Source organism: Bubalus kerabau, chromosome 3 (genome assembly GCF_029407905.1).
Source record: "Bubalus kerabau isolate K-KA32 ecotype Philippines breed swamp buffalo chromosome 3, PCC_UOA_SB_1v2, whole genome shotgun sequence".
Lineage (NCBI taxonomy): Eukaryota > Metazoa > Chordata > Mammalia > Artiodactyla > Bovidae > Bubalus > Bubalus kerabau.
This window is the reverse complement of record NC_073626.1, coordinates 174,602,718-174,627,553: the sequence shown is the minus strand read 5'-3', so window position 1 is coordinate 174,627,553 and position 24,836 is coordinate 174,602,718. Positions and strand designations below refer to the sequence as shown.

Below are 24,836 nucleotides of genomic sequence, written 5' to 3'. Positions count from 1 at the left end.
TGACCCCATGGACTGTAGCCTGCCAGGCTCCTCTGTCTATGGGGATTCTCCAGGTAAGAATACTGGAATGGGTTGTCATGCCCTCCTCCAGGGGATCTTCCCAACCTAGGAATTGAACCAGGGTCTGCTGCTTTGCAGGTGGATTATTTACCAGCTGAGCCACCAAGGAAGCCCCCTTCCCCCCAAACATGCTATCATTTCTTCTATCTGAAACAAACAGCTTCCGCCACACTCTCTCCTTCCCATAAATAAAACTCTCTGAAAGCACTGTCTCCACTTCCTCTCCCATTCTCTCTAGGATGGCCTCCAATCAGGATTTGCCTTCATCGCTCCACCAGAGTGGCTCCTGTCAAGGCCATCAGGACCAAGACAACAGTCGGTGCTGATCCTCCCACACTTGGCGTTGCAGCCTGGCCACCACCAGCCACTCCTCCTCCTCGAAACACTTTCTCCACTTGGCTTCCAGGATGGACCAGGTCTCCCTCCTATTCTCTGGCTGTTCCTTCTCGGTTTCCTTGATTGGGTCCCCTTCCTGTCCTTGACTTCTAGGAGGGCCCCAGGGCTCCAATTGTTAGCATGGTCCTCTCTCTTTTCTCTCTACCCTCAACTCACCTCCTAGGTGATCTCCTCCTGGCTCATTCGGTACCGTCCACATGCAGACACCACTGGCCCAGACCCTCCTCCTGAACTGCATACGTGTCATTTCCACTGCCTTCTCCACATCTGCACTGAGACATCTAATTGGCATCACGAACCTCACGTGCTTACAACTCCATCTTCCCAGTCACCTCAGCCAAAATCATTGTGGTCTTCCTTTTTTTTTTTTTTTTTCCCTTTTTCTCACATCTGAGATCCAGTGCATTAGAAAATCCTGTTGGCTTTCTGTTCAATATGGATCCTAAATCCAATCACGTCTCACCATGTGCACTGTTATCACCCTGCTTCAGGCCAGCACCACCTCTCACCTGGATTACTGCAATAGGCTCCTGACCTCTACCCTTTACTCCTTGCAGTCCATTCTCAACTCAGCAGCCAGAGGAATACTTTAAGAACTTAAGAACTCACATTAATTCACGTTACTGTCCCAGACCCTCCAATGGCTCCCATCTCACTCAGCACAAAATTGAAAGTTTTCACCTGGGCCCACAGGCCCTCATGGTCTGGCTACTGCTACCTCCACTCTTCTTCTCACTCATTGCACTCCAGCCACACTGGTCTCCTTCCTCTTCCCTGAACATGCCCAGCTGCTCCTGCCTCACAGCCTTTGCACTTGCCATTCCCACTGCCAGGAGCACTCTTCCCAGGGTATCTACATGGCTCACTCTTCTCCTTCTTCCTTCAGGCCTTTACTCCCTCCTTCTCCAGGAGGTCTTCTGACCGAATCCACTACTAAACGTTTTATCCTACCTCAAAATCTGTTAGCTCCCTTCCTTATCTTTTATCACTATCTAATAAACTATGTATCTTACTTATTTAATTTTGTTTTCTTTCTCTCTCACACCCTAGGATGTAACTGAGATGCACGAGGGTAGGAAGTTTTGCCTGTTTCATTCACTGCTGTATCTTCAATACCTAGAATAGTGCCTGGTATGAGGCAGGTGCTTGATCTCTTCTGTATTCATAGAGTGAATGAGTGAACAGCCCAGAGCCTCAGTCTCTTCATCTAGAGAATGGGCTCACTAGTAGAACCAACCTCCTGGAGTTGTATCATTATAAAGATTCCCTGGGTTGAGCTACTGCAGGTGCCCAGCACAGGCCCTGGAACATAGTAGGTGCTTATTAAGGCACCCTTCCCATCCCTCTTCCCTGCCCCCATGCTGTGTGTAGAGCAGGGGGCTGAACTGGGCAGTGGCCCATCCAGCTCCGACCTGTGATGATCCTTGCCTCTTCCTGGGCCCCCTGGTGAGTGGCAGGAAGGGCCTTACCTGGGTGGATGTCTTGGAACAGGGACTTCCAGATGGTGTACTGCAGGGGGCCTGTGTACTTGGAGGTTGGGAAATCTTCATAGGTTAGGTTGGTCTCATGGATTTTCCCTTTGAGCCTGGAAAGACAGCAAGAGAGCAGACCACATTGGGGGCTGGATTCCTGTCCCAGCACCTTCAGGGTCGCTGGCATAGGGAGAGGCCATGCGTGGGAAGTCTGCCATACCCAGACTCAAGTGCTTGCTTCTACCACTTCCTAACTCTCTAGCTGTCACCCTCAGTTTCTTCATCTTTAAAATGGGTACTATGATAACACCTGCCTCCTAGGCTTGTGAACACTGTGAGGCTTAATGCATGTAAAATGCTTGGCACGGTGTGTGCCTCATGGTGAACATAATACATGACATCAGCTATCAGTACTGGTCATTGAAAGTAAAAGTCAAGGTCATTCAGTCATGTCCGACTCTTTGTGACCCCATAGACTATATAGTCCATGGAATTCTCCAGTGGGTAGCCTTTTCCTTCTGTAGGGGATCTTCCCAACCCAGGGATCGAACCCAGGTCTCCTGCATTGCAGGCGGATTCTTTACCAGCTGAGCCACAAGGGAAAACCAATAATTAAGTGTTATTATTATTATTATTTTAAAGTTTTATTTATTTGTTATTTGGGGGGGGCCACACTATGCAGCATGCGGGATCTTAGTTCCCCAGCCAGGGATTGAATCTATGCCCCCTGCAGTGGGAACAAGGAGTTTTCACTACTGGACCACGAGTGAAGTCCCAAGTATTATTATTAAAGGTAGCCATGGAACCAAAGAGACCTGGGCTTGAATCCTGGCTCCCCCATGTACTAGATGAAGGTTTTTTGCCAGTTGGTCCAGTTTCTCTGTGCCTCAGTTTCTACATGTGTGAAATAGGGATGACAGTGGTAAGGACCTCCAAGGGGCTAGTAGGGTTATAAAAAAAAAAGATATTATAATAAATAGTATAAAATGTATATTTATAATATAAATCACGCAAAGCAAGTAATACCCTATAGGATTATAAATATGATGTATAAAATAGCGTGCGTACACAAAGCCTTCACCCCAGGCTATGGCACAGAGCAGACGTCCTGTGTGTTTGATGGAGATTTGAATGAATGATTTCTCCGCTAACCACCCCCATCCGCCTCCATTCCCTCCATCCTACAGGGGCCGGGGACGGGTGACCCATGTGGAGAAGACGCTGGGGCAGGCAGGCACTCACCGCTCAGAGAGCGAGGCCATGCCGGCTAGGAAGGTGTGCCGGTCGGTCTCGGCCAGCCGCTCTTGCAGGATCTGCGCGCCCTCCTGCACCTTGCGCAGCTGCTGGCTGTAGCGCTGGACTTTCTGCTCGATGTCGGTTAGCGTGCGAGCCGTGTCTGCCTCCAGCTCCTCCAGCATGGCCTTCTGCCGCTCCCGCAGCAGCCGGTGCAGCCGCTCGAACGCCTCCCCGATGGTAGTCCGCAGGCTTTTGGTGGAAGACTGTGAACACGGTCATCAGGGGTTAGTCAGGGAGAATGGACGGGGTGATCCCTGTGTGAGAGGAGGAAACTGAGGGTCTTGGCACGCAGAGAGGAAAGGGCGGGAAAGGTACATTCAGTGAGGAAATGGCAAAAAGCATGGCGGCAGAAGAGAACTGGCCTGATCAGGGACAACAAATAGTCTCCGTTAGGAAACAAATGAAGTGGTCCAGGCGAGACAATGAGGCTTGAGCTAGAGGAGCAGCAGAGGGACATGGCTTGAAAGACATCTGTAGGGAGAGCCTCGGTGGCCCTGGTGACCAACTGACTGGCTGTAAGGGTAAAGGAGAGACAGGTGTGAGGATGATATCTGGATTTCTGGCTTGGGGATGGGAGGGATGAGGAAGTGGGCCAGAGATATGGTGGGATGGGCAGGGAGCAGATGCTGAGCTCAGTCTAGGAGACAGGGAAATTTTTATTTTTTTAAAAACATCACTCATGCAGCCTAAGCAAAGATGCCAAGGAGATCACAGATGTCAGAAAGCTTTATAAATGGCAACATACTGGGCAAGTCTGGGGGTTACGCAACCTGTCCCACTACCCCCAGACCCTCTTGCCAGGGAACAAGAGTTGGGGGTTAAAGCCATTGTCACAGAAAGACAAGCCTGGACTTGATTGATTCTCTTTGTCTCCAAGGGCACTGCCAGGCCCAAGGTGGGGTTGAGTGGTAAAAGGCATAGCTTCAGTGCCCAAGGGCACTGGGTCTCCCGCTGTGGCAACTTTAGTCGCCTGATATCTCTAAACCTTGGTTTTCTTATCTGGGAAGAGGGTAACACAATGACATTGCAGGGCTATGATAAGTGAGGGGAGGTTCACAAAGTACATGACATTGTTTGAGGTGCAGCCCCAGAGCCTGGTTATTTAAACACTGGAACAGGCACATCCCTGTTCGTGGAGAGTGAAGTCTTCGTGGAGAGATGGCTGCTGAGCTGGGGCCTGAAGGGTGAGCAGGATGTCAGTTGGGGGTGGAGGGGGGGACGGGCCGAGGGGACAGCAAGAGTCAGGATGACACAGGACACAAAAGTGCTGCTCAGCAGCAGCAGCATGTGGGGCCTGCCTCTGCAATTTGACTTTGTGGGATTCTGACTGGGAGTTCACAGAGTCAGAGACCCCGCTGTGTTCAGTGCCCAGGGCTCTGTGGGAAGCTCCACAAAGGCTCAATTAGGGCCTGTTCCCTCCTGGTCGTGGCTGTGGGCCGGCAGGAAGAGCTGCTGGCAGTGGGCCAGCCTCCCTGCGCATGCCCACCCAGCTCGCCAGGCAGACAAAGGGGGTGATGAAGGGAGTGGCTGGGGATGAGGGGCCAGGCTGCCTGTGGCCTCTTGGAGCCCTCTCACCCAGGGAAGGCGAGGTTCCTGCAGCGGCAGGTCATGGTGGGGAAGATGGGGCCTGCCTGCCCTGGACCATCTGCTGCTGCCTCCAAAGAACCCTAAATCTCATGGCCAGCCCTTCTGGCTCCTCCTTGGCCAGTCTGCAGCAGCATTTGGCCCAAGGGCCAGCCTCTACCAATCGAGAATTCTGGTTTGCCTCCCACCGCTGTGGCTGCTCCCTCCCTGCCATCCCTGTTCCTGAGGACTCATCCAGTCCTGGCTCCTTTTGTTCATACATGACATGCCCTCCCTCGTCTTCAACTCCTGCTGCTCTGAGGCTGCTTTCCAGATCCATCCATCTTGAAGGCCTTACATGTCTCCTGAGTGCCACATTCATCTTTCCACCTGCTTCCTCCACATATGCCCCTGGATTCCACCAACTCACTGGTTTAACGTGTCAACTACATCTAATCTTTGCCAACAAACTTGCTACCAGAGTGATCCTTCTAAAGTGCAAACTGGGTCACAGTCAGTCTTGTGTTCAGGAACATCTCTTGGCGCCTTAATGACTAGTACAGTGCCAAATTCCTTAGTCTGGAATTCAAAGTCCTTACTCTAATCCCAGCTTACCACTCTAGTGCCATTGCACTGTACGTCTACCCACCTAGAGTGGACCCCTCCCCCAGCAAATGCTTTATTCAACTGGCAAACTCCTACTCATCCTGTGAGACCCAGATCAAAATCTCCCTTCTCTGTGATACCTTCCCTATCTTTTGTAGCCAGTTAAACAGGCTAAATGTTCCCACAGCATTTTGTAAATATTCTTAATATGCTGCCCCACGTTTTATGTGGCTCTCCAGCTAGTGAATGAACCCCTCCTGGGTGGGAATGACATCTTTCTTAACCCTGCACTCCTTGTGCCCATCCCAGGGCCTGGCACAATGTTGATAGTCAGAACCTGCTTGAATGGTGAAGGAGGGAAGGGTCTGGCCCAAGACCGATCTGCAGAGGTGGGTGCAGACTCCATCATCTTTCTTGGTGGGGGCCCAGTGTCTCCAACACAAGAGGAGAGAAAGAAGCTGGGAGAGGGCAGCTCAGAAGTGAAACATCAGAGTGACAGCCACCCTAGGAGCCCTAAGTATGTCCCTGATGGGTTCTCTAGGCCTCCCCAGCTTGCAGACCACAGAGCCAGAGATCTTGCTGAGGACAACCCAGTGTGAGGCTGGAATATGTCCTATGATCTGACAGAATTAGCTCTCAATTAGCTACTTACCAGCCATGGGGCCTCAGGCATGTCCCACAATCTCTCTATGCCTCAGTCTCCTTGCTAATAAAATGGAGACAATTCCTACTTCAAAAGGTGTGTTTTTTCCTCACTCGTTTGTTCCACAACTATTTATCATTGTGGCAGCAGGCACAATTGAAGGCACAATTGTGGCAGGAGGCGATTGAAGGCAGGAGAAGGGGACGACAGAGGATGAGATGATCGGATGGCATCACTGACTCAATGGACATGAGTTTGAGCAAGCTCTGGGAACTGGTGATGGACAGGGAAGCCTGGCGTGTCGCAGTCTATGGAGCCGCAGAGTCGGACACAACTGAGTGACTGAACTGAACTGATTTATTGTGTGCCAGACAGTGTATAGGTTCTGGGGAATCCTGTGCTCATGGCGGTGACGTTCTGTGCAGTTCAGCAGGACAATGGATGGGGAACACAATTCCCAGCACAGAGAAAGATTCAGCTAAACTGGTGTGCCCCATTTACTCTAGTTTTTTCTAGGACAGAGCCAGGCCTGCCCCACCCCCAATCCCTTCAGTGCTTCGACTAGGAAAGCAGCCCCCACCTCAGCCCACCACATCCCTGGGAACACACTGGGGCTTGGAGGAGCTGGGGCTGTTTCAGAAAAATACCCTGCCAAGAATGCGTCACTCGGTCAGGGCCGACCAAGGAAAACATTGGGCCCAGGGAGGGAGATCAGACGGGCCCTCAAGCCGGCCACTGGAGGGGCAGGCGCCGCAAGAAAGCTGAGCCGAGTCAGGCACCAGGTGAAATATGACCTCCAAAGCATCCATAGGCATTTCTTGTATAAACACCCCAGTCCAGACAGGAAGCAGGGCTGGGGGAACTGGAGGGGAAGGTGGCCCCACAGGACCCCCCAGAGGTAGACAGATGGACAGGAAGGCAGGGGAAGAAGAGGTCAGTGGAGAAAAACAATGGCGGGGGAGGGGGGGTGGTTGGAGAGAGGAACAGAATGCTGGGGAGAAAAGCAGACCATAATATTCCCCTCTCACCCAGACAGAGGCTTCCATTTGCTTCTCTTCACCTGAGAGGTACCGGATCCCCACGCAGGTGGGAAACTGAGGCTGTGAGAAGCAAAGATGCCAGAGTTCTGGGTCTGTTTCTCATCTGTTGCCCACTGAGGGGCCTGCCTGGAGGCACTCCAGAATGTTCTCTGAAGAAATGTCTGTCATGACCTCCCTGAGACCCCACAGTGGGTTGGCAGCCAAGCTGGGGCACAAGTCTGAATCTCCAATGGCCTCTCCAGTGACCTCTGGAGGCCCAGAACATTCCTAAGGCTCGCCTCCAGCTGCTGCTGGCAGCAGCATCTCTGCAAATGGAGCGCTGTGCTGTGTGAGCTAAGTCACTTCAGTCGTGTCTGACTCTGTACGACTCCATGGACTGTAGCCTGCCAGACTCCTCTGCCCATGGGGTTCTCCAGGCAAGGACACTGGGAGTTGCCTCACCCTCCTCCAGGGGATCTTCCCGACCCAGGGATTGAACCCACTTCTCTTTTGTCTCCTGCACTGGCAGGCAGGTTCTTTACCACTGAGCTACCAGGTCAATGAAATCACCCAAGAGCTTAGCAGCCAGGTCTAGGTCCCTGGTGCGTGGTCCCAGAAGGACAGCAGAAAGTAAAGCAAGCCTTGCTCAGTTAGAGAGATATCCGTGGAGGACTTGGAAGGAGCCCCCTGGAAGTGTGCTAGGATCCAGAACAGCATGGCCGGACAGAGCCTGGCAGAGTCCCTGCTGCACAGATGGGAAGACTGAGTGCAGAAAAGTATGCAGTTTACTCAAAGTCACACAGCATGAAGTGCCTGGATCAGACCCCATAGCCTTCCTCTCGGCTCAAGGAAAAAGACTTTTCAGACCATCGTATCCAAAGCCTGCAGGGTTTGCCCCTACTGTTTATGTCTTCACCGTCGGAGTTTCGGAGAGGAGATTATACCAGGGCTGAGCCACAAATCATCAGGAGGGCTTGGAGGGAACATTCTCTCCAAGAGATTGGAGGGATTGCTAACTCTGAAAATGGGTGTGTTTAATAACAGGAGAGGAAAAAGAGACTAGGTACCTTCTTCCAGTCCAGTAGGACGTCAGGGTTTTCCTAGAGGGTCCCTGATCTCACCTCAAATTTCACCCAAAGCAGGGAGCGAGGATCCTATCCTTAATCCCGGGCACCAGCCCATATCCTTTCCTTCCGTCATCTGGGAGAAGGTCCCTGCCCCTTTACCTTCGCAGAAGCCCCAGCCTCCGCCTTTCCTCATGCCCTACCCTTCTCACCTGGAGCTTGGGCCCTCGAAGCCCCTCCCCCGCAGCAGGCTCGATTCCCCGCCCTTCAAGTGCCCAACTGGCCCCGCCTCCACAAAGCTCCACCCCCACCTCTGGCAGCCCCGCCCCCCCACCTCCGGACCAGGCTCACCTTGGTCTCTGCCAGCTGTCGCTTGAGCAGCTGCAGCGCCTCCGTGTGCTCCCGCTCACTGTCCTGAAGGGCCTGAAGCTGCTCCTTCAGCTCCCTCTGGAACACAGACAAGTCAGGAATGGCAGAGCAGGCCAGAGCCAGCCCGGTATTTCCTGGTGACGGTGATGCAGAGCCCAGGACTAACTGCTGCAGGCGCTGGAAGCTGTCCTGGCCCCGTGCCTCCCCTGCCCCAGCACCCTCCTCCCGTCATAGTTCAACAACCACGAAGTCCTGTAGAGTCTGTCTCCCAAGTATCTCCAGAGTCTGTGCCCATCTTTCATCCGGAGTTTTTCAACAGCCTCCACTCGGGCCATCCTAGGAGCTTCTGGTCCCCCAGTCTCCAATCCACCTCCACATACTTTCCGACCCCCTGATGTGCTGGTCAAGACTCCTTGCTTAGAATCCTTTGGCAGGAACCAAGGCCGTACCACCGTCCAGGGCTGTGACAAACTCCCCACATCCTCTGAGCACTTCCAGTGGGCTAGGCACTGTCCTCAGACCTTAGCTTGTATGGGGTCATCTAATCCTCCCAATAACCCCAAACTTACAGCTAAGCATGGAAGGGTAGTGCCAGAATTGGAACTCAGGAAGTCTAGTTCTGGAGACCATGATCATGACACCAGGTGATGAATTTTCTTCAGTAATGAACAACAACAAAAATCCATGATAGACAACATGTCAACATTTTAAAGGACAGGATCATTATGACTAATTTTTCCTTTGCCTCTGGTTCCAATATGGCTCAGTAAGACATGGCTAGTCATCTTGTTTCTATTTACAAATCTGATATTTTGTTCATCATGCAGTTTTTTGGGCATTAATTGTGATTTTTAAAAATTTCGTTAAAAATTATTCATCTTGATTACTGAGTTTTGGGGCATTTGCTTCAGCTTTGTGCCTGAAACAAGCGTCTCAGTGACCTCATGCTCGTCCCACCGCTGTCTCCACCATCCTTCCCCCATCAATCCCAGCCAGCCAAAGCGATCTTCCTGTTCCTCACTCTGGGCTGTTTCAGCCCTGTGACTGCACTTGCTGCTTCCTTTGCCTGGTGCACTTCACTCTCAGATCCACAACCCCACTGCCAGCCATCCCCTCCCCGCCCATTCCTCTATAGCATTAACATAACAACTCAGATGCTGCCTCCTCTGAGAGGTCTTGCCTCACCAGCTCACACACAGTGGCATCCCTTCCACCCTCCATCGCATCCTGTTCCATGGTCTCCATGATCTTGCTTATTTATCTGACAGGGCGTTTACTGTTCCTCTCCTCCACTGGAATGTGAGTTTTAGGAGGGCAAGAATCTTGACTGACATGTTCACTGTTCTATCCCCAGCACTTAGGATAGTGCCCAGCATACAGTAGGGCCTCAATAATTATTTGTCAAATGAATGAATGGGGCATAGAGATGGATGGTTCCCAGTGAGTGTGTGCATGCTAAGTCGCTTCAGTCATGTCCTACTCTTGTGTGACCCTATGGACTGCAGCCTGTCAGGCTCCTCTGTCCATGGGATTCTCCAGGCAAGAATACTGAAGTGGGTTGCCATGCCCTCCTCCAGGGGATCTTCCCGACCCAAGGATCAAACTTGTGTCTTTTATGTCTACCTGCATTGGCAGGTGGGTTCTTTACCACTAGTGCCACCTGGGAGGCCCTGGCTCCCAGTACTTCTGGACATTTAGTCCATGCTATCACAGCTGGTTGTTCTGGCTGTCCTTCATCCATCCCCATGCAGGGCGGGCTTACCCTACCATTTTCTATCTCCCCTGCACCCATCAATGGCCTGGCATTGAAATCAGGCTCCAAGAAGTTTTCTTTGGGAGTGAATCTCCATGGAAACAGCTTCTGGCCTGGGCTCTGTAGTCAGCCTGGGGTGTGAGTGGTGCCAGGGAGCTGACTTACCTGTTCACCCCACCTCCTTATCACTTGTCTCGTCAGAGCAGGGAGAGCCCTTGAAAACATCTAATCCAACTAATTTTACAGGCTAGATAGTAACGTGAGAAAATGGTCACAATGACATGCTAAGGGAAGCATGTAGAAAACAAAATGATCTGTGCTTACTATCCCTTATTCACTCAACAAATATTTATTGAGCAATTATGATGTACCAGGCAGTGTGAGGCATTGGGAATAGAGCAGAGAACCAGACAGACATAGTCCCTACTGATAGGGATCTTCCAGTCTAGTGAGGAAGACAGATAATATTGTTGTTTAGTTACTAAGTCATGTCTGACTCTTCTGTGACCCCCATGGACTGTAGCTCTCCAAGCTCCTCTGTCCATGGGTTTTCCCAGGCAGGAATACTGGAGTGGGTTGCCATTTTCTTCTCCAGGGGATCTTCCCGACCCAGGAATTGAACCTGCATCTCCTGCATTGGTAGGCAGATTCTTTACCACTGAGCCACCAGGGAAGCCTTCAGATAGTTATCCATTATGGTCTTATGCCATGGACAGAGGAGCCTGGCAGGCTATGGTCCATAGGGTCACAAAGAGTCAGACACAACTGAAGCAGCACAGCATGCACACATGGTCTATGCTCTAGAGAAAATAAAGCTGCGTAGGATGGGTGATGAATTTAGTAGGGTGTCAGAGAAGGCTTCTCTACGGAGGGCACACCTCAGATGACAGGTGAAGGATGAAGAGGACCCAGCCTTGAAAATACAAGTTAGATAGAAAACTCGGAATAGTTACTTTTATGGGAGTAGAGAGCTTGCACAGACATAATGACTGGAACTCTAGTACCATCTCAGGCCATAAGGCAACCAGAAAGACGGATATGACAGGCTGAAACCAGTGAAACAGAAGGAAGCAGCTGCCAGGGTCCCTGGTGGGTTAGCCACACCATCACTGCACTCAGGGATGTGCTAGGAAGCTTGCCCTCTGGAAAAAAGATGAACAGCTTCAGTTTATAGCGCTGGCCAATTTCCATGGTGTAAAGGCTCCCTCAAAGCCAATTTCAAGCTCTCCAAGTGAGGTCATCAGACGCAGAGCTGAGACAAGATTTGCACATTTAGTTCTCAGGAACTGGGGCAAGTTGGCCCTGGCAGACCATTGCCTGGGCTCCTTTCCTATAGACCTGTTTTACGTGGAAGAGAAATACACCCTCATCTAATTTCAGTTACTTTGGGCAGCTCTCTATTACTAACAGTTGGGAGTCATTCCTAATAGATTCTCATGCATCTGAGCCACTGGAATAGACAGATCACGTTCACCTAATAATACAAAATGACTGCTCCTCCCTGATGGCCCTGGGTCTGTCCAGCTTGGGACAGTCTGCTTGAGATGCAGAGTTTGAGGAGATGAACCAAATGCTACAACCCTCTCCCTTGGTGGCCCTCATAGACCCAACTGCTCAGGCAGTTCTTCAGATTCTCTGAGAAAACTGCCCTGGAGGCCATGTTCTTCACATTGCTCAGAGCACCCCAGGAAAATGGCCAAATTCCTCCCTGCTTTCAGGGTCAGGGAACAACAGGATCCCAGGGGCAATGGAACACTCTTTCATCCATCCACAAACATGTGCTGAATGAGGCCTCCTTGGGCCCCACATGCTGCTGTGTCAGTGACAGGGAGAAGGATGGGGGCGAGTCCCAACCCATGAAGCCTCAGGAGGTGTGTAGATAGGCTGGGTGGGTGGGTGGGAGACAGGGACAGAGAGATTTACATCACAGTGAAAGCTGGAATAGTGATATGGCACCCCAAACTGCCCTTCCTCTCATGTTCTCCATCTCTGTGCAGGGCACAACCCCTACCCCTGCTGCTACCCAAGCCAGAAATCTAGGAGTCACCCTTGACATGGCCCAGTCACCAATCCAACCGGTCATCGGGCTTGCCCTGGAATCTGTCCTCTCCTCTCTATACCCACCGCCCCGGTTCAGTTTTTATCACTTTTTTTCTGGGCTGTGGCTCCAGGCTCCTCCCTGCCCCACAGAACAGCTGGGATGATGGTTCTCCAGGATGGATGTGTTCCTGCATCTCCTCCCCAGGGCTCTCTGCAGGATTTCCACATTGTCTGGGGAGAAGAGGGCATCCCAGTTGGCTCAGTGGTAAAGAATCCATCTGCCAATGCAGGAGCTATAGGAAACACTGGTTCAATCCCTGGGTCAGGAAGATCTCCTGGAGTAGGAAATGGCAACCCACTCCAGTATTCTTGCTTGCAAAATTCCATGGACAGAGGAACCTGGCTATAGTCCATGGAGTTGTAAAGAGCTGGACACGGCTGAGTGACTGAGCACACACGTACTCTGGGGAAAAGGGCACCAAGCCTGAGCGAGGCATTCAAGGCCCTTCAGTATTGACCCCAGATTTCTTTTCCAGCCTTTTCTCTTCATCCAGACCTAACATTCAATGCAGTAGCTGCTAGTCACACGTGGTTATTTAAATTCAAATGAAATAAAATAAAATTGAAATTCAGTTCCTAAGCTGTACTGAGTTGGACCATAAATAAGGCTGATGCTTATTAAAAGCACCAAAGAATTGATGCTTTTGAACTGTGGTGCTGGAGAAGACTCTTGAGAGTCCCTTGGACAGCAAGGAGATCAAATCAGTCAATCCTAAAGGAAATCAACCTTGAATATTCATTGGAAAGACTGATGCTGACGCTCTAATCCTTTGGCCACCTGATGTGAAGCGCCAATTCATTGGAAAAGATCCCGATGCTTGAGAAGATTGAAGGCAGGAGGAGAAGGCAGGAGAAGATGAGATGGTTGGATGGCATCACTAACTCAATGCACATGAGTTTGAGCAAGCTCCGGGAGTTGGTGGAGGACAGGGAAGCCTAGTGTGCTGCAGTCCATGAGGTTGCAAAGAGTTGGACACAACTGAGCAACAGTTATACTAGAGCTAGAAAAACAACAGCTATACTAGAGTGAACATTTCAAGTGCTCAACAGCCACAGGTGACTGGCGGCTATGGTATCAGATGGTGCAGATGCAGGACACTTCCATTATTCCAGAAAGTTCTACTGGACAGTGCTGCTCTAGATGCATGAAGCAACTTGCAGTGACCTCTACCAGGCCTTTACACATGCTGTTCCCTCTGTCTGGAAGGCTCAGCTACATGGTTTTCTCTACTTGTTGCTGCTGCTGCTGCTAACTCGCTTCAGTAGTGTCCGACTCTTAGCCACCCCATAGACTGCAGCCCACCAGGCTCCTCCGTCCATGGGATTTTCCAGGCAAGAGTGCTGGAATGGGGTGAGTGCTTATCTTGGAAGACCTAGATCAGACGTCACCTCCACTGAGAATCCATATCTCAACTCCATTCTGTCATCAGACAATCCCCTGTGTGCCGAGCCTTCCCTCACACTATCTGGCACATGCTGCATCTTAACAGCAAGGTTACCTGTCAGTCTTCCCCCTGAGGTATAGGCTTTTAGGCCAGGGACTGTGTCGGAGAGATTTTCACACCCTCAGTACCTAGGAGAGGGCCAGGCACAGAGTTTATATCATGAATCTGCCCTGGGGAGAGGCTAGGCTGGGTCAGGGCTCACCTCTGAAAGGGTGGGCAGAGTCCCCAGGCAGGCAGCTCTCCTCAGGTGAGCTACAGATCCTGAGGGAACAGCTAAGTTAGGAAAAACAAAACGTAGAACCCACAGAGCAGGACTAGGAAGCAGCCTGGGCTTTGTTACTCACCCTGCCTTCCCTCCTTCCAGGCCTGGGATCAGACCTGACCCCCTGGGTTAGGAGACTGGCTTTGTCATCCATTAGCTGTGTGATCTTGGGCAGGTAACCTAATCTCTCTGGGCCCCAGTCCCGCATCTGAGAAATGGGGGTAACAATATCTCCTAGGGTTGGAAGGGTGAAATGAGATAACGGTAAGAAGCGTTGTTTAGCCTTACAGTGGAGAGCCTGGCATACACTGGGTGCTTGGGAGACGGGGGGGCCACCATGTCCCGTGTGAGGTTCTTGGGTCACTTCTCCACGTCCCTATGGTTTGCTGTGTCAGGCCCCTCCTTTCCTCCTCAGATGGCCAGAATGGGAAGGAGCCCCAGGGACCATCTAGTGCAGCCATCTGGATTTCTAGAACAGGGAACTGAGGTCCAAGAAAAAGGGACTGAGTGGCCCATGGCCACACAGCTTGACAGAGAACCAACTGGGAAATCTCCTCCCAGCAGATGTCAGACAGGAAACGAAGCTGTTGACGAACTCCTAAGTGATAGAGCTAACTGTGCGGAAGGACACTGACCCTCCTGGAGGCTCAGAACCGGGTCTGGAGGCAGTGTGGCCTAGGTTTGAATTTCACAGTCAGCGTGTCACTTAATTCGCACAGCAACCTCATGAGATTGGTGCCTTTGTCACCTCGGTCTCTCAGAGGGGGAAAGAGAGTCTCAGAGAGGTCAGGCAGTGTGCCAAAGGGGACAGAGCCTGTAAGAATCAGGAGTGGGGATCTGAGTGACTCCAAAATCCATGCTGGAAACCACTCGGTCCCTCTGTCGGCAATACAGCAATCACGTCTGGGCGCCCACGGTCAGGCTCTAGGCCAGTCACTCCAGGCGGCTGGGGGGCTGCAGACAGCCCTTGCCCTTGAGAGTTTGCAGTGAGGAGGAGAGGCAGAAATAGAAACAGGTAGACTGCAAAGGGAGAACAGGATAAACGTGGAGGGAACACCTAGGAGCCCGGCTGTGTTTGTGACTCCCTCCCACCTCAGTTGCCAAATCTATAAAGTACAGCTAATGACACCATCGGCTCTGTGGTTGTTGTGAGGATTAGGTGACTTAATACAGGACCTGTCGGGAGGCCCAGGAAGTGCTCAGTCACTCGTAGTAGTCATTATCATCACAATAATTATAATTGTATGTGAAATAGGAAGTTTCTTAGAGAGAGTTTATTTCTGCCGGAAAGATCTGGGAAGATGGATGGATGGCTGGGCAGGGTCCCTTCTAGTCTCCAGGGTGGGGCCAGAGCATTCCAGGTGGAGAGAACTGGTCGGGTAGGGGCACAGGTGTGTGCAGGAAGTGAGGGGCAGTTGGGGGTGGCTGGAGCCAGGTATGTGGGTGGAGTCTCAAGCTGGAAAGGCCAGTGGGGCTGGCTGGGACGAGGGCAGCAGGGCGTGGGGTGGAGTTGGCCTTGGAGGTCAGCCTCGGGTAGCTGGACTCTGCAGGCCCATCAATGCTGGGGCAGAACAGGAATGGGGGTGGGGGATGGGGGGACGCCCTCCTGAGGGCAGAGCCGCTGGAGAGGGGGCAGAGTTAGGGCTGGTGCAGACCTAAGCACACAATTATGCAAATATGTCAGTTGAGAGACTCTGAGGCTCCCGCATGCATAGAGAGGCCAGGCCTGGGGCAGCAGCTGAGGGGGAGGACAGAGAGCCAGGGCTCACAGGCCCCCAAGGCCAGACCTCCCTTCCTGCAAGGCCATCCCTCCTCCAGCCCAGAGGATAAAGGTGCTGCCAGAAGCCATCTCCACCAGCTTCAGGGACCCTCTCACCCGTGACACCCTTCTGCCCCGTGGTAACAGCATGAACTTGGGTGTAAAAAAACCTGGTTTCAAATTCTGGCTGCATGCCCTTGGGTAGATCACATCTTCCCCTCTCAGAGCCTTATCTATAAAATGAGGACCAGAGCCACTTGGCAGGGGATGTGATGAGGATAAAATGAGACGAGACCCTTGAAAGGGCCCAGCATGGTGTGGCTCATGATAGGTACTCAAGACCCTTTGGTGCTCAAGACTCCTCCCCTCCTCCACACCCACTACTGCTTTCTCTTCCCTCCTCTGGCCCAAAGCTGCCCCAGATCTTCACAGGGCACACTGAACTTGCCTCTTCTCTCCCTTCCCCCAGGTCTCTCTTCTATTTGCACACCCCTGATGCTCCTGTTTCTGTTTCTTCTGTCAGACCTGAATCCTGATGCATCTTCTCGGCCTCTGAGCCTGCCCTGCCCACTTTGAGCCTCAGGGTCTCTGGCAGGGCAGCACCGCGTGATAGTGCCCCCTCTTCCAGGCTGCCCACCAGGCCCACCCACACACCGCCCCTTAAGGCACACTGACCAGGCCAGCCTCGCCTGCTCCAGCCTGTTTCTAGTTCCCCCACATCTCCAGGGTCAAGTCCACACTCCTTGGGCAGGACTGGTGTCCAGCTCCTTGGGCAGGACTGGCGCATTCAAGCCCCTTTCCCACCCTTCGCCCTCCAGTCACGATGAACTGCCGGCTCACCTTCATGCCTGTCCCTGGCTGACTCAGATCATCATCTGAGTCCAAGTTCTGGCTTCAGCAACATGTACTGGTTGTGTGGCCTTAGGCACAACTTCTGAGCCTCAGTTTCCTCATGTGAAAAATGGGGCAATGAGACCTGTCTCCTAGGGCGGCTGTGAGGGTGAAATGAGAACGGGTATCTGCCCCCGGCATTCTGCACGTGGGACCATGGGTGTTGTTTTTCCCTGTGTAACGTCTCCTCTCTCTGCTCTCAAGACCCAGTTGTCAGCTGGGGAACCTGGCCAAGCCTCAGTTGTGCCCACAGGAGCCTAGGACATGACCTGGCAGCTTATAGGCCTGTCTCCCAAGAACCACGGCAGGGCCAAGCTTGTCTTGTTCTCTCCTGGGCCCACAACCTGGCCCTCAGTAAGCCAGCAGAGGAGTGTCAACTGAGTAAATTACTGACTAAATCTCTGAATCCAAGAAGGACACCATCTCCACATCCTTGACAACCATCTCCGTGTTCAAACAGAATTCAAGGTCCAGAAAGTAAATGATGCTGTAAAAACAGCACTGGACTGAGAATCCAGGGAGCTGGGCTCTGGACCAAACTTGGGCAAGTCAGTTTCCCCATTTGCACAGTGGGGAGAGGGTGGAAGCGGATGGTTTCTGAGGTCTCATTTGGATGTTCCCTGAGGCAGTTAGGGTGGTGTTGGTGAGGGGGAAGAATTCTGAGTCAGACCAGAGTCTGACCCAGCTTTGCCTCCTACTTGCAGCGTGATCTTGGGCAAGTTACTGAGCCTCTCAGCCTCATCATGTTCATCTGTGAAATGGGGCTGATCCTAGTCCCACTCGGGGAGCGGGGAAAAGAAAAAGGACTTCTGTAAGGATTCGAGGCTCGTAACAGCACCTGGCACATAACAATGGTCCAATACACTCTGGCTCGTTTTATGGGGTTGTTATTGTTTCTGTTGTCACTTCCTACCCGATCCTTTCCTCTCTAGAAAATAAACATCCTGGGGTCCCCAGCTTCCATTCTGAGTTTCAGCCCCATGACCTGTGCTCAGCCAAGGTGCTCTGGATGAACTGGGCTTTTCCTGGTTGCCCACACACACCTGTGAAGAGGGAAGTAGAGATGCCAACTGCGGCCGTGGGTCTGACTCACTGGCAGCCTTGCCCCTGTGGATCCTGCTTTGTGCATACAAGTCCTGCCCTCTCCTGCAAATGTAACAGCAGAGGCCACTTCCCCCAGACACAGACAGCCCGGCTGTCCACAGTAGCAAATAAAGCACCTTCACATCAGCTGTCTCTGGATAGGCAGCAACTCGCTCTCCTTCTTTATGTTTTGTTCTGATTTCCACTTCCCAGGTTGGGAGAGGGTGCAGAGAAGGCAGCACCTTCTGCTCAGCTGGAAGAAGCCAGTGTCAGGATTTGAATCCAGTCCCTCAGCTCTGTTCTTTCCCCGTGTGGCTGCCTCGGGGGTCTCTGGAGCCCGATGTCCAACTCCTCAGGGCTCCCATCCAAGGCTGATCCACTGCTGTCTCCCTCGGCATGAAGGAGGCCTTGGGAAAGGCTCCAGCGGTCACATGAGACCTGGAGGGGGTGGCTGGGACTGCATCCAACCCCTTGCCTGGAGGTTAGGAAGCTGAGATGGCCAGAGAGCCGGATGCTGTGCCCGAGTAAGATGACATTCAGCACCTGCCCCTGGAGCATCAGCTGGCACAGGCAGACAGTGTCCGGAGCCTGACCCTGTACACTTGAACTACAAAGACAGGCAGGGTGCGGGGGAGACAGCCACCCGGCCCTGAGAGGTAGCTCAGAGGCTATGCATGGTCCACTCAGCCAGGCTTCAAATCCTGTCCCTGCTGTTTACCAGCTGGGTGACCAAACAAGTCACCGAATTCCTCTGAGCCTCTATTTCCTTATCTGTAAAAAGAGTAAATTACAGTACCCATTTGACAGGGTGTTATGAAAAACATTAGATGAAAAAAAAATTAAATGAGTCAGTACACGAAAAGTGCTTAGCACTTTCTTGGGCAGTGGACTAGGACTCAGTAATATTAACTGAGAAGCCCCAAACCCTTCTGAGATGGTGGTTCCTTCCCTCCACTTTGCTCTGTGGGCCAGTGCTCAGCAGTGGAAAAAAAGGGAAGGCATACACACACACACACACACACTGTTTACATGACAAAATTTCTGTAGAACTGTAAACAAATCTTTAAGAAAAAAATCCTATTTTTCCATGGGGTGGGACTATGGGGGGGTTTTAACTTTTACATTATATAGCTCTGTTTCTTATGTTAATTTTATACTCAGAAAAAATAAAGATATTTAAAAATTGCTACCACTAACTGTGTGCCAAGCACAGTGTCAGGCACATTTGATACAACCTCCCTCTTACGACATCCTTGCCATGATGGTCATATTATCCCCATGTTAGCAGGTGGAGGCTTAGAGAAATGAAGTGATTGGATCAAGGACACACAGCTTATTGGTGAGGATGCCAGGATCTGACCCCAGTATTGGAATCTAGGGTACAAAGCCATTCTACTTGCAGGTCAGGGAAGCTTCATGGAGGAGGGGCTATTTGAGCTGAGCCTGGAAAGCTGAGTAGGACTTCTCCAGGCCTGGGTTCTCAGCCTGTTGTGATTTTGACCCTAGGGAACATTTGATGAAGCCTGAAGGCATTTTTGACTGTCAGAGCTTGGGGTGGGTCAGGCTACTAGCATCCAGTGGGTGGAGGCCACGGATGCTACTAAACAGCCCACAGTGCACAGGATTGCCTGTGTGTGTGCGTGCTCAGTCACTCAGTTGTGTCCAGCTCTTTGCAATACCATGGACTGTAGTCTGCCAGGCTCCTCTGTCCATGGGATCTCCCAGCAAGAATACTGGGGTGGGTTGCCATTTCCTTCTTGAGGGGATCTTCCCAACCCAGGAATCCAACTTGCATCTCTGCATCATCCTACATTGGCAGGCGGATTCTTTACCACTGTGCCACCTGGGAAGCTCTGTATAACATAGACTTATCTGGCCCCAAATGTTAATAGTGCCAAGTATGGTATAACATACCAGAACTGTCATTTATTGAGTTTTTACTATGTGTCAAGTGCAGTAACAACTTCTGGCCAATGTCATCTTATTGAATTCAACCCCATTATTCCCATGCTGTGAAGGAGGTTCCTGAGGCTCAGAGATGATAAGGAACTTTCCTAAGGTCACACAGCCAGAAATGGTACTGCAGACTTGGAGCTGCTTGAGTACAAAGCCAGAGCCCTTTACCTCTCTCCTCTGCTGCGTCTAGGATTTATAATAAATGAAAACAGCTCCAAGCTAACTGTTAGGAGTCGGGGGGTGGGGGTGGCTGTGAGGAGACTCCCGATGAGCCAGGAGTAGCCTCTTCTGGCCTCAGGGCCTTGGGAAAGGGGAGGATCCTCTCTTCCCTGCTCTGCCATTTCCCTATCTGTCAAAGGAAGTTTGTACCAGATGATCTCCAAGGCCCTGCTGGCTCGGAGTCTGTTATTCTCCAGGAGAGGAGCCCAGCCCAGGCCTCAGGAGCCCTGGGGACAAGCCACCAGCTGCTGGGAGAGGAGGGGGTGTGACAGGCAAGCCCAGTCTCATTTCCAGTGCATAAATAGCTAATGAGCCCCACTTCCCCATGAACAGAGGGGGAGTCATGGGGGTGGGGAGTGGCTTGAGCCTCACCCAGCAGCTTACTTCTCCACAGGAGAGGATGTTTCTCTGCCACTTTCTTGCCAAGCCCAAAGGAGGTACCAAAACAAGGCCTCCTTCTCAGGTGAGAGGCAGGTCTGGGCAGTTGCCCAGCTGGGCACTTGAGGTCTCATACGTAGAAGGAGAAAGGATGGGAGTACGTGCTGACCCAGCCCCTAACCTGTGCCAGGCATCTCAATAGCAGATTCATTTCAGGTCAGCCTCATGAAAATCCTGGTAGGAAAGAATCATTCTGATGCCAGTCTACAGGTGAGAGCCTGGGGGCTTCCATGAAGAAATGTGCCGATTAGACAGACAGGGCTGAAGGAAGGTTTGGAACCTAAATGTGACTGACCCCAGGACAGTACACTAGAGGATGAGTGAGTAGCAGTCTTACTTTTCTTTTCACCCAAGAATGACAGTGTTTCAATAAACATTTGGAGAAAATATATGTTCACTTTCTCCTGCCTGCCCCAGGTCATGGAACAGACGAGAAAACCCCACAACACCATAATTTGGATTTGCTGGTTTGCAGACAGGGGGTTCAAATGTTGGAAGGCAGAGTTCTCCCCAGCTAGAAAGTCAGACAGAGAGACGAGGGGCTGAGCGGCAGGGACGGGATCTGGCTGGGGTCAGGCTGAGCTTTCTAGGCCGGCTCTCTCACTGTCTGGCAGTGTGACTTTGGGTATGTCGCATCACCTCTCTGGACCTGTCTCCGCATCTACATAATGAAGAGGATGGACAGATGGTTTCAGAGTCCCTCCAGTCTCTTACTACCTGCGCTCAGTCCTGTCCAAGCTTCTCTCTTTCTCCCTGTTTAAGTGACTTCATAGACGGGGAGATGGAAGCACCAGAGCCTGGCACAAGGGGCTCTGGGAGTAGAGGGCCAATGCCATCCTTGTGCCAGCTCCCAGAGCCCCCAGCTCTTGCTCTCCATCTCCACACAGCCAAACTGAAAGGGAGTCAGCCGTGTTTTGGGGATTAAAGGAACAAGGAGCAGATGAGGTGAACACAGGGTCATTTCTCCTAGGGCCAGGGTATCTGCTGATGCAGGCTGGCTCACAGAGACTCATGTATAAGGGGGGTGACCCCCTATAACAGGGAAAATAGTCATTTAGCTCCTGCTTAAGGAGTCAAAAATCTTCTGCTTTCAAAGGCTCTACAGTCTGGGCCAACTTAGGTCAGGGATGGTCATTCATTCAACCTTTACTGATATGCGCTGTGGGCCAGGCCTTGTGCCAGGCTTTAGGTCCACAGATATGATGACTAAGAGACTGTCCCTTCTCTTGGTGACTGTGTGCTAGTCTGGTATCCTGAGGCCAAAGACACAAGGTTTGCTAGATTTAAATGGTTTAGCTTGAGAAAGAGATTCCAGGCTCACAAAAAGCTTGGGAATCATTTTATTAAACACAGCAAGATGGGTTTCTTTGCTACAAGATTTCTCCAGGCCTTTAATATGCAAATGTACACTGAGAATTCTCCAAGGAGGGTATAGAGAATGTACTTTATTTCCTAATTATAGCTAATCTTGGAACACTATTTTAATATTTATTTTTATTTATTTATTTGGTTATGCCGGGTCTTAGTTATGGGATGCGGGATCTTTAGTTGTAGCAATGCAAACTCTTGGTTGTAGCATGTGGGCTCTAGTTCCCTGACCAGGGATCAACCCCAGCCCCCTGCCTTGGAAGTGTGGAGACTTAGCCACTGGATCATCAGAGAAGTTCCTGGAACACTATTTTTTTTAAAAATATTATACTTATTAACAAAGACTGCAGTGCTAATGCTATTGTTTTGGCGTTTAGAGAAGGCTTACACAGAGAGGGCATTTGAGCAGGGCTTTGAGAGTTGAACAGGAGTCGGTCAGTGAGGATGGGAAGGCTGCAGGGAGATCAATTACAGTCCTAGGCTGACTATGATCAGGCTACCCTGCATATACTATTTCACATAGTCCTCAAGGTCCTGATGTGGGCGACAGAGCTAAAGAGGTCACTAAAAGTCCCTGGAAACTCCTAGAGGTCAACTCTCTCTCTTTTCTTGAATCACCTCACCTCAGGGTCTTATTACCCAGATCTTGAGCCTATAAGTCCTATTCTCACTCTCAATTAGCCTCTACTGTGATTTCAACTCAGAATGATTTTTACAGTATCTGAACTTGATCCCAGCCTTAGACCCTCACACACCTTGCCCTAGCCCCTGGCACCCAAATCCACTCTCTCAGCAGCTTGCTGACCCTCATTTAGACCCTCTCTTAGATTTAACCCTGATCTGCTCAGAGTGATCTAGCCCAGGTACTGATCCCCAGGTCCTGATGCACACCTGATTGAACCCCCAAGGACATCATGCCCCAAAGCCTGCAGCTCAGCTACAATGTCTAGTCCAGACTCATCCTCGGACGGGGGCCCCAACCCCTGTCCAGTCCTGACTTTGTTCCCATTCCCCACCTGCGTCTTTGTCCCCAACTCAATCCTGAACCATTCTTACGTGGGCCCTGTCTCCAGGTCCCACTCTAGGACCTCCCACAGTGGCCCTGCCCTTGCCCAGCTCAGATTCGGCCGCGTCCCTAACCTTGCCCCAGCCAGTACAGCTCTGATCCTATTTGTCCCCGCCGTCGCACTCCTCTGGGGCTCTCTCCCCAGCCATGGACCCACCCCCGGCTTCAGTTCTGAGACCCAGGCTGGCGAACTCGGCTCAAGGCCCCACCCTCAACACCGCCTCCTCGCCGCGGCCCCGCCCCGTCCTAATTCTGATAGGGCCCTGACCCTGCCGGTGGCCCCGCCCTATGGCAATTCTGACTGGGCCCTGCCCGTGCGGTCCAGCCCTGACCCCGCCCCCGGCCCCGCCCCGCCCCCCGCCCCAGGCAGAGCAAACAGCTCACCTGCAACTCCTCGAAGGCATCGTCGATGCCGGTGACCTGGTGCTGCTCGTGTAGTGCGGGTTCATCGCAAAAGAAGCAGAGCAGTGCGCGGTCCGTGAGGCAGAAGAGCTTGACCTTGTCGTGTGCCTGGCACGGTCGCGCGGCCCGGCGCGCGTTGAGGATGGCGTCCAGGGGGAAGGCGCTGTAGCGCTCCACGATGTTGGCTAGCTTGAGGCTGGGCGCGAGCGCGGGCTCCGCAAACGTGCGCCGGCACTCGGGGCAGTCGCGGGCGCCCTGAGCCTCCTGCCTCACCCAGTGCTCGGTGATGCAGCGGCGGCAGAAGTAGTGCTCGCAGCCCAGGCTCACCGGGTCCTGGTAGATGCTCAGACAGATGGAGCAAAGCAGCTCGTCCTTGAGACTGCATGCCATGGCGCCAGGGGCGGTGGGAGAGGGTCCCCCGAGATGCAGGGGGCGGCGGGGAGAGCGCGGCGCTGTCGGGGGCAGCTCTTGGGAATGGGTGCCAGGAGCAGGCCCGGAGAAGCAGGAGCTACAAGAGAAGGAAGAGGTGTTGTCCGGGAGCGGGGTAATGCGAGTAAGAGGTCCGGGGTAGAGACTATCCGAGAAGCGAGCCCAGGAAGGTGGTCTCGAGGTAGTGGGTGACCCGGAGCGATGGGTGCTGGAGGGAGAGGGCCGTGGGTGTCTGGGGGAGGGTGATCCCAGCAAGAAGAGTCTAGGGAAAGGGGCAGTCCCGAGGGATGGGTGCTGGGAGAAGAGGATCAGGGAGGGGGGCGGAGGCCTTGGGGGGCTGTAATACCAGGATGGGTGCGGTGGGGGGAGGGGGAGAAGCTGGGGATGGGGAATTCTCGGGGAGGGGGAAGAGCCACCCCTCGGCTGTGCCCGGCAGAGGAGAGGAGGGGTGTGAGCAAGCTCAGCTGCTCGATCCCGGCCCCAAGACCCGTCCCCGCGCGGCCTCTTACCCTCGCCGGCTCAGAGGCCACTGCTTCGGTCCCAGCGCAGCCTCTCAACCCGGAACCAGCCGAGCCAAAGCTGCCGGCGGCCTCGACTCCCTCCCCGCCTCCGCGGGCGGGGACCCAGTGACTCCGCCCCCGCGGCGGGCGGGGGAGAGGAGGGGCAGGGCCGGGACTCCAGCCTGCGAAACCCCTCCCCGCCCCCACCATTCCCCAGCTCCCAGGGGTGCGAAAGCCAGCTGTTCTTTCAGGGTCTGCACTTGGAACAAAATCCAGGTCTCGCTTGGCGTCCCTGCGGCGGAGGTGGGCGGGGGAGGGGAGGCGGGAGAAGTGGGCCCTCTAATTTGAGAGGATAAGGAGTACAGGATCTTTTTGGATCATCAATGTGAAGATTGGTGAAAAATAATATTTTGTATTAAAACAAATACAGGTATGTTGTTTAATCTGCGTAGAATACAACTTTTGCATAAAATGTAAAGATAAAACTCGAGAAATACCCTGCTTGCTTAGAGCAAGTTCAAGAGCCTCACACTTCTAAGCCCTGGGGTCCCATTTCCTCTTCACTTTCTTAAGCAGTGCTAATGGCGGAAGTTGGAAAGTCCTGGCCCTGACTTATAACTAACCCGAGGAGTTGTCTCCACTTAGCAAGCATTTCTGGAGTGCTATAGTATGCGTGC

At 52.4% G+C, this 24,836-nt stretch overlaps 1 protein-coding gene across 2 annotated transcripts in view; it reads right to left on the bottom strand.

Moving 5' to 3' along the window:
* The window catches only part of TRIM62 (tripartite motif containing 62), a 37,984-nt gene extending 13,741 nt beyond the window's left edge, over window positions 1–24,243 (bottom strand). The window contains exons 1-5 of one of the 2 annotated variants that reach the window (XM_055573767.1): window positions 24,169–24,243; window positions 23,213–23,738; window positions 8,471–8,566; window positions 3,171–3,427; window positions 1,926–2,041 (exon numbers count right to left, since the gene is read on the bottom strand). In XM_055573767.1, the coding sequence (XP_055429742.1) occupies window positions 1,926–2,041; window positions 3,171–3,427; window positions 8,471–8,566; window positions 23,213–23,620 (877 nt within the window). In that variant the 5' untranslated portion in view covers window positions 23,621–23,738; window positions 24,169–24,243. Of the gene's footprint in view, window positions 1–1,925; window positions 2,042–3,170; window positions 3,428–8,470; window positions 8,567–23,212; window positions 23,823–24,168 lie in introns of those variants that run through there. The other variant, XM_055573768.1, reaches the window with a different exon arrangement.
* Between the last annotated feature and the right edge of the window lie 593 nt (window positions 24,244–24,836).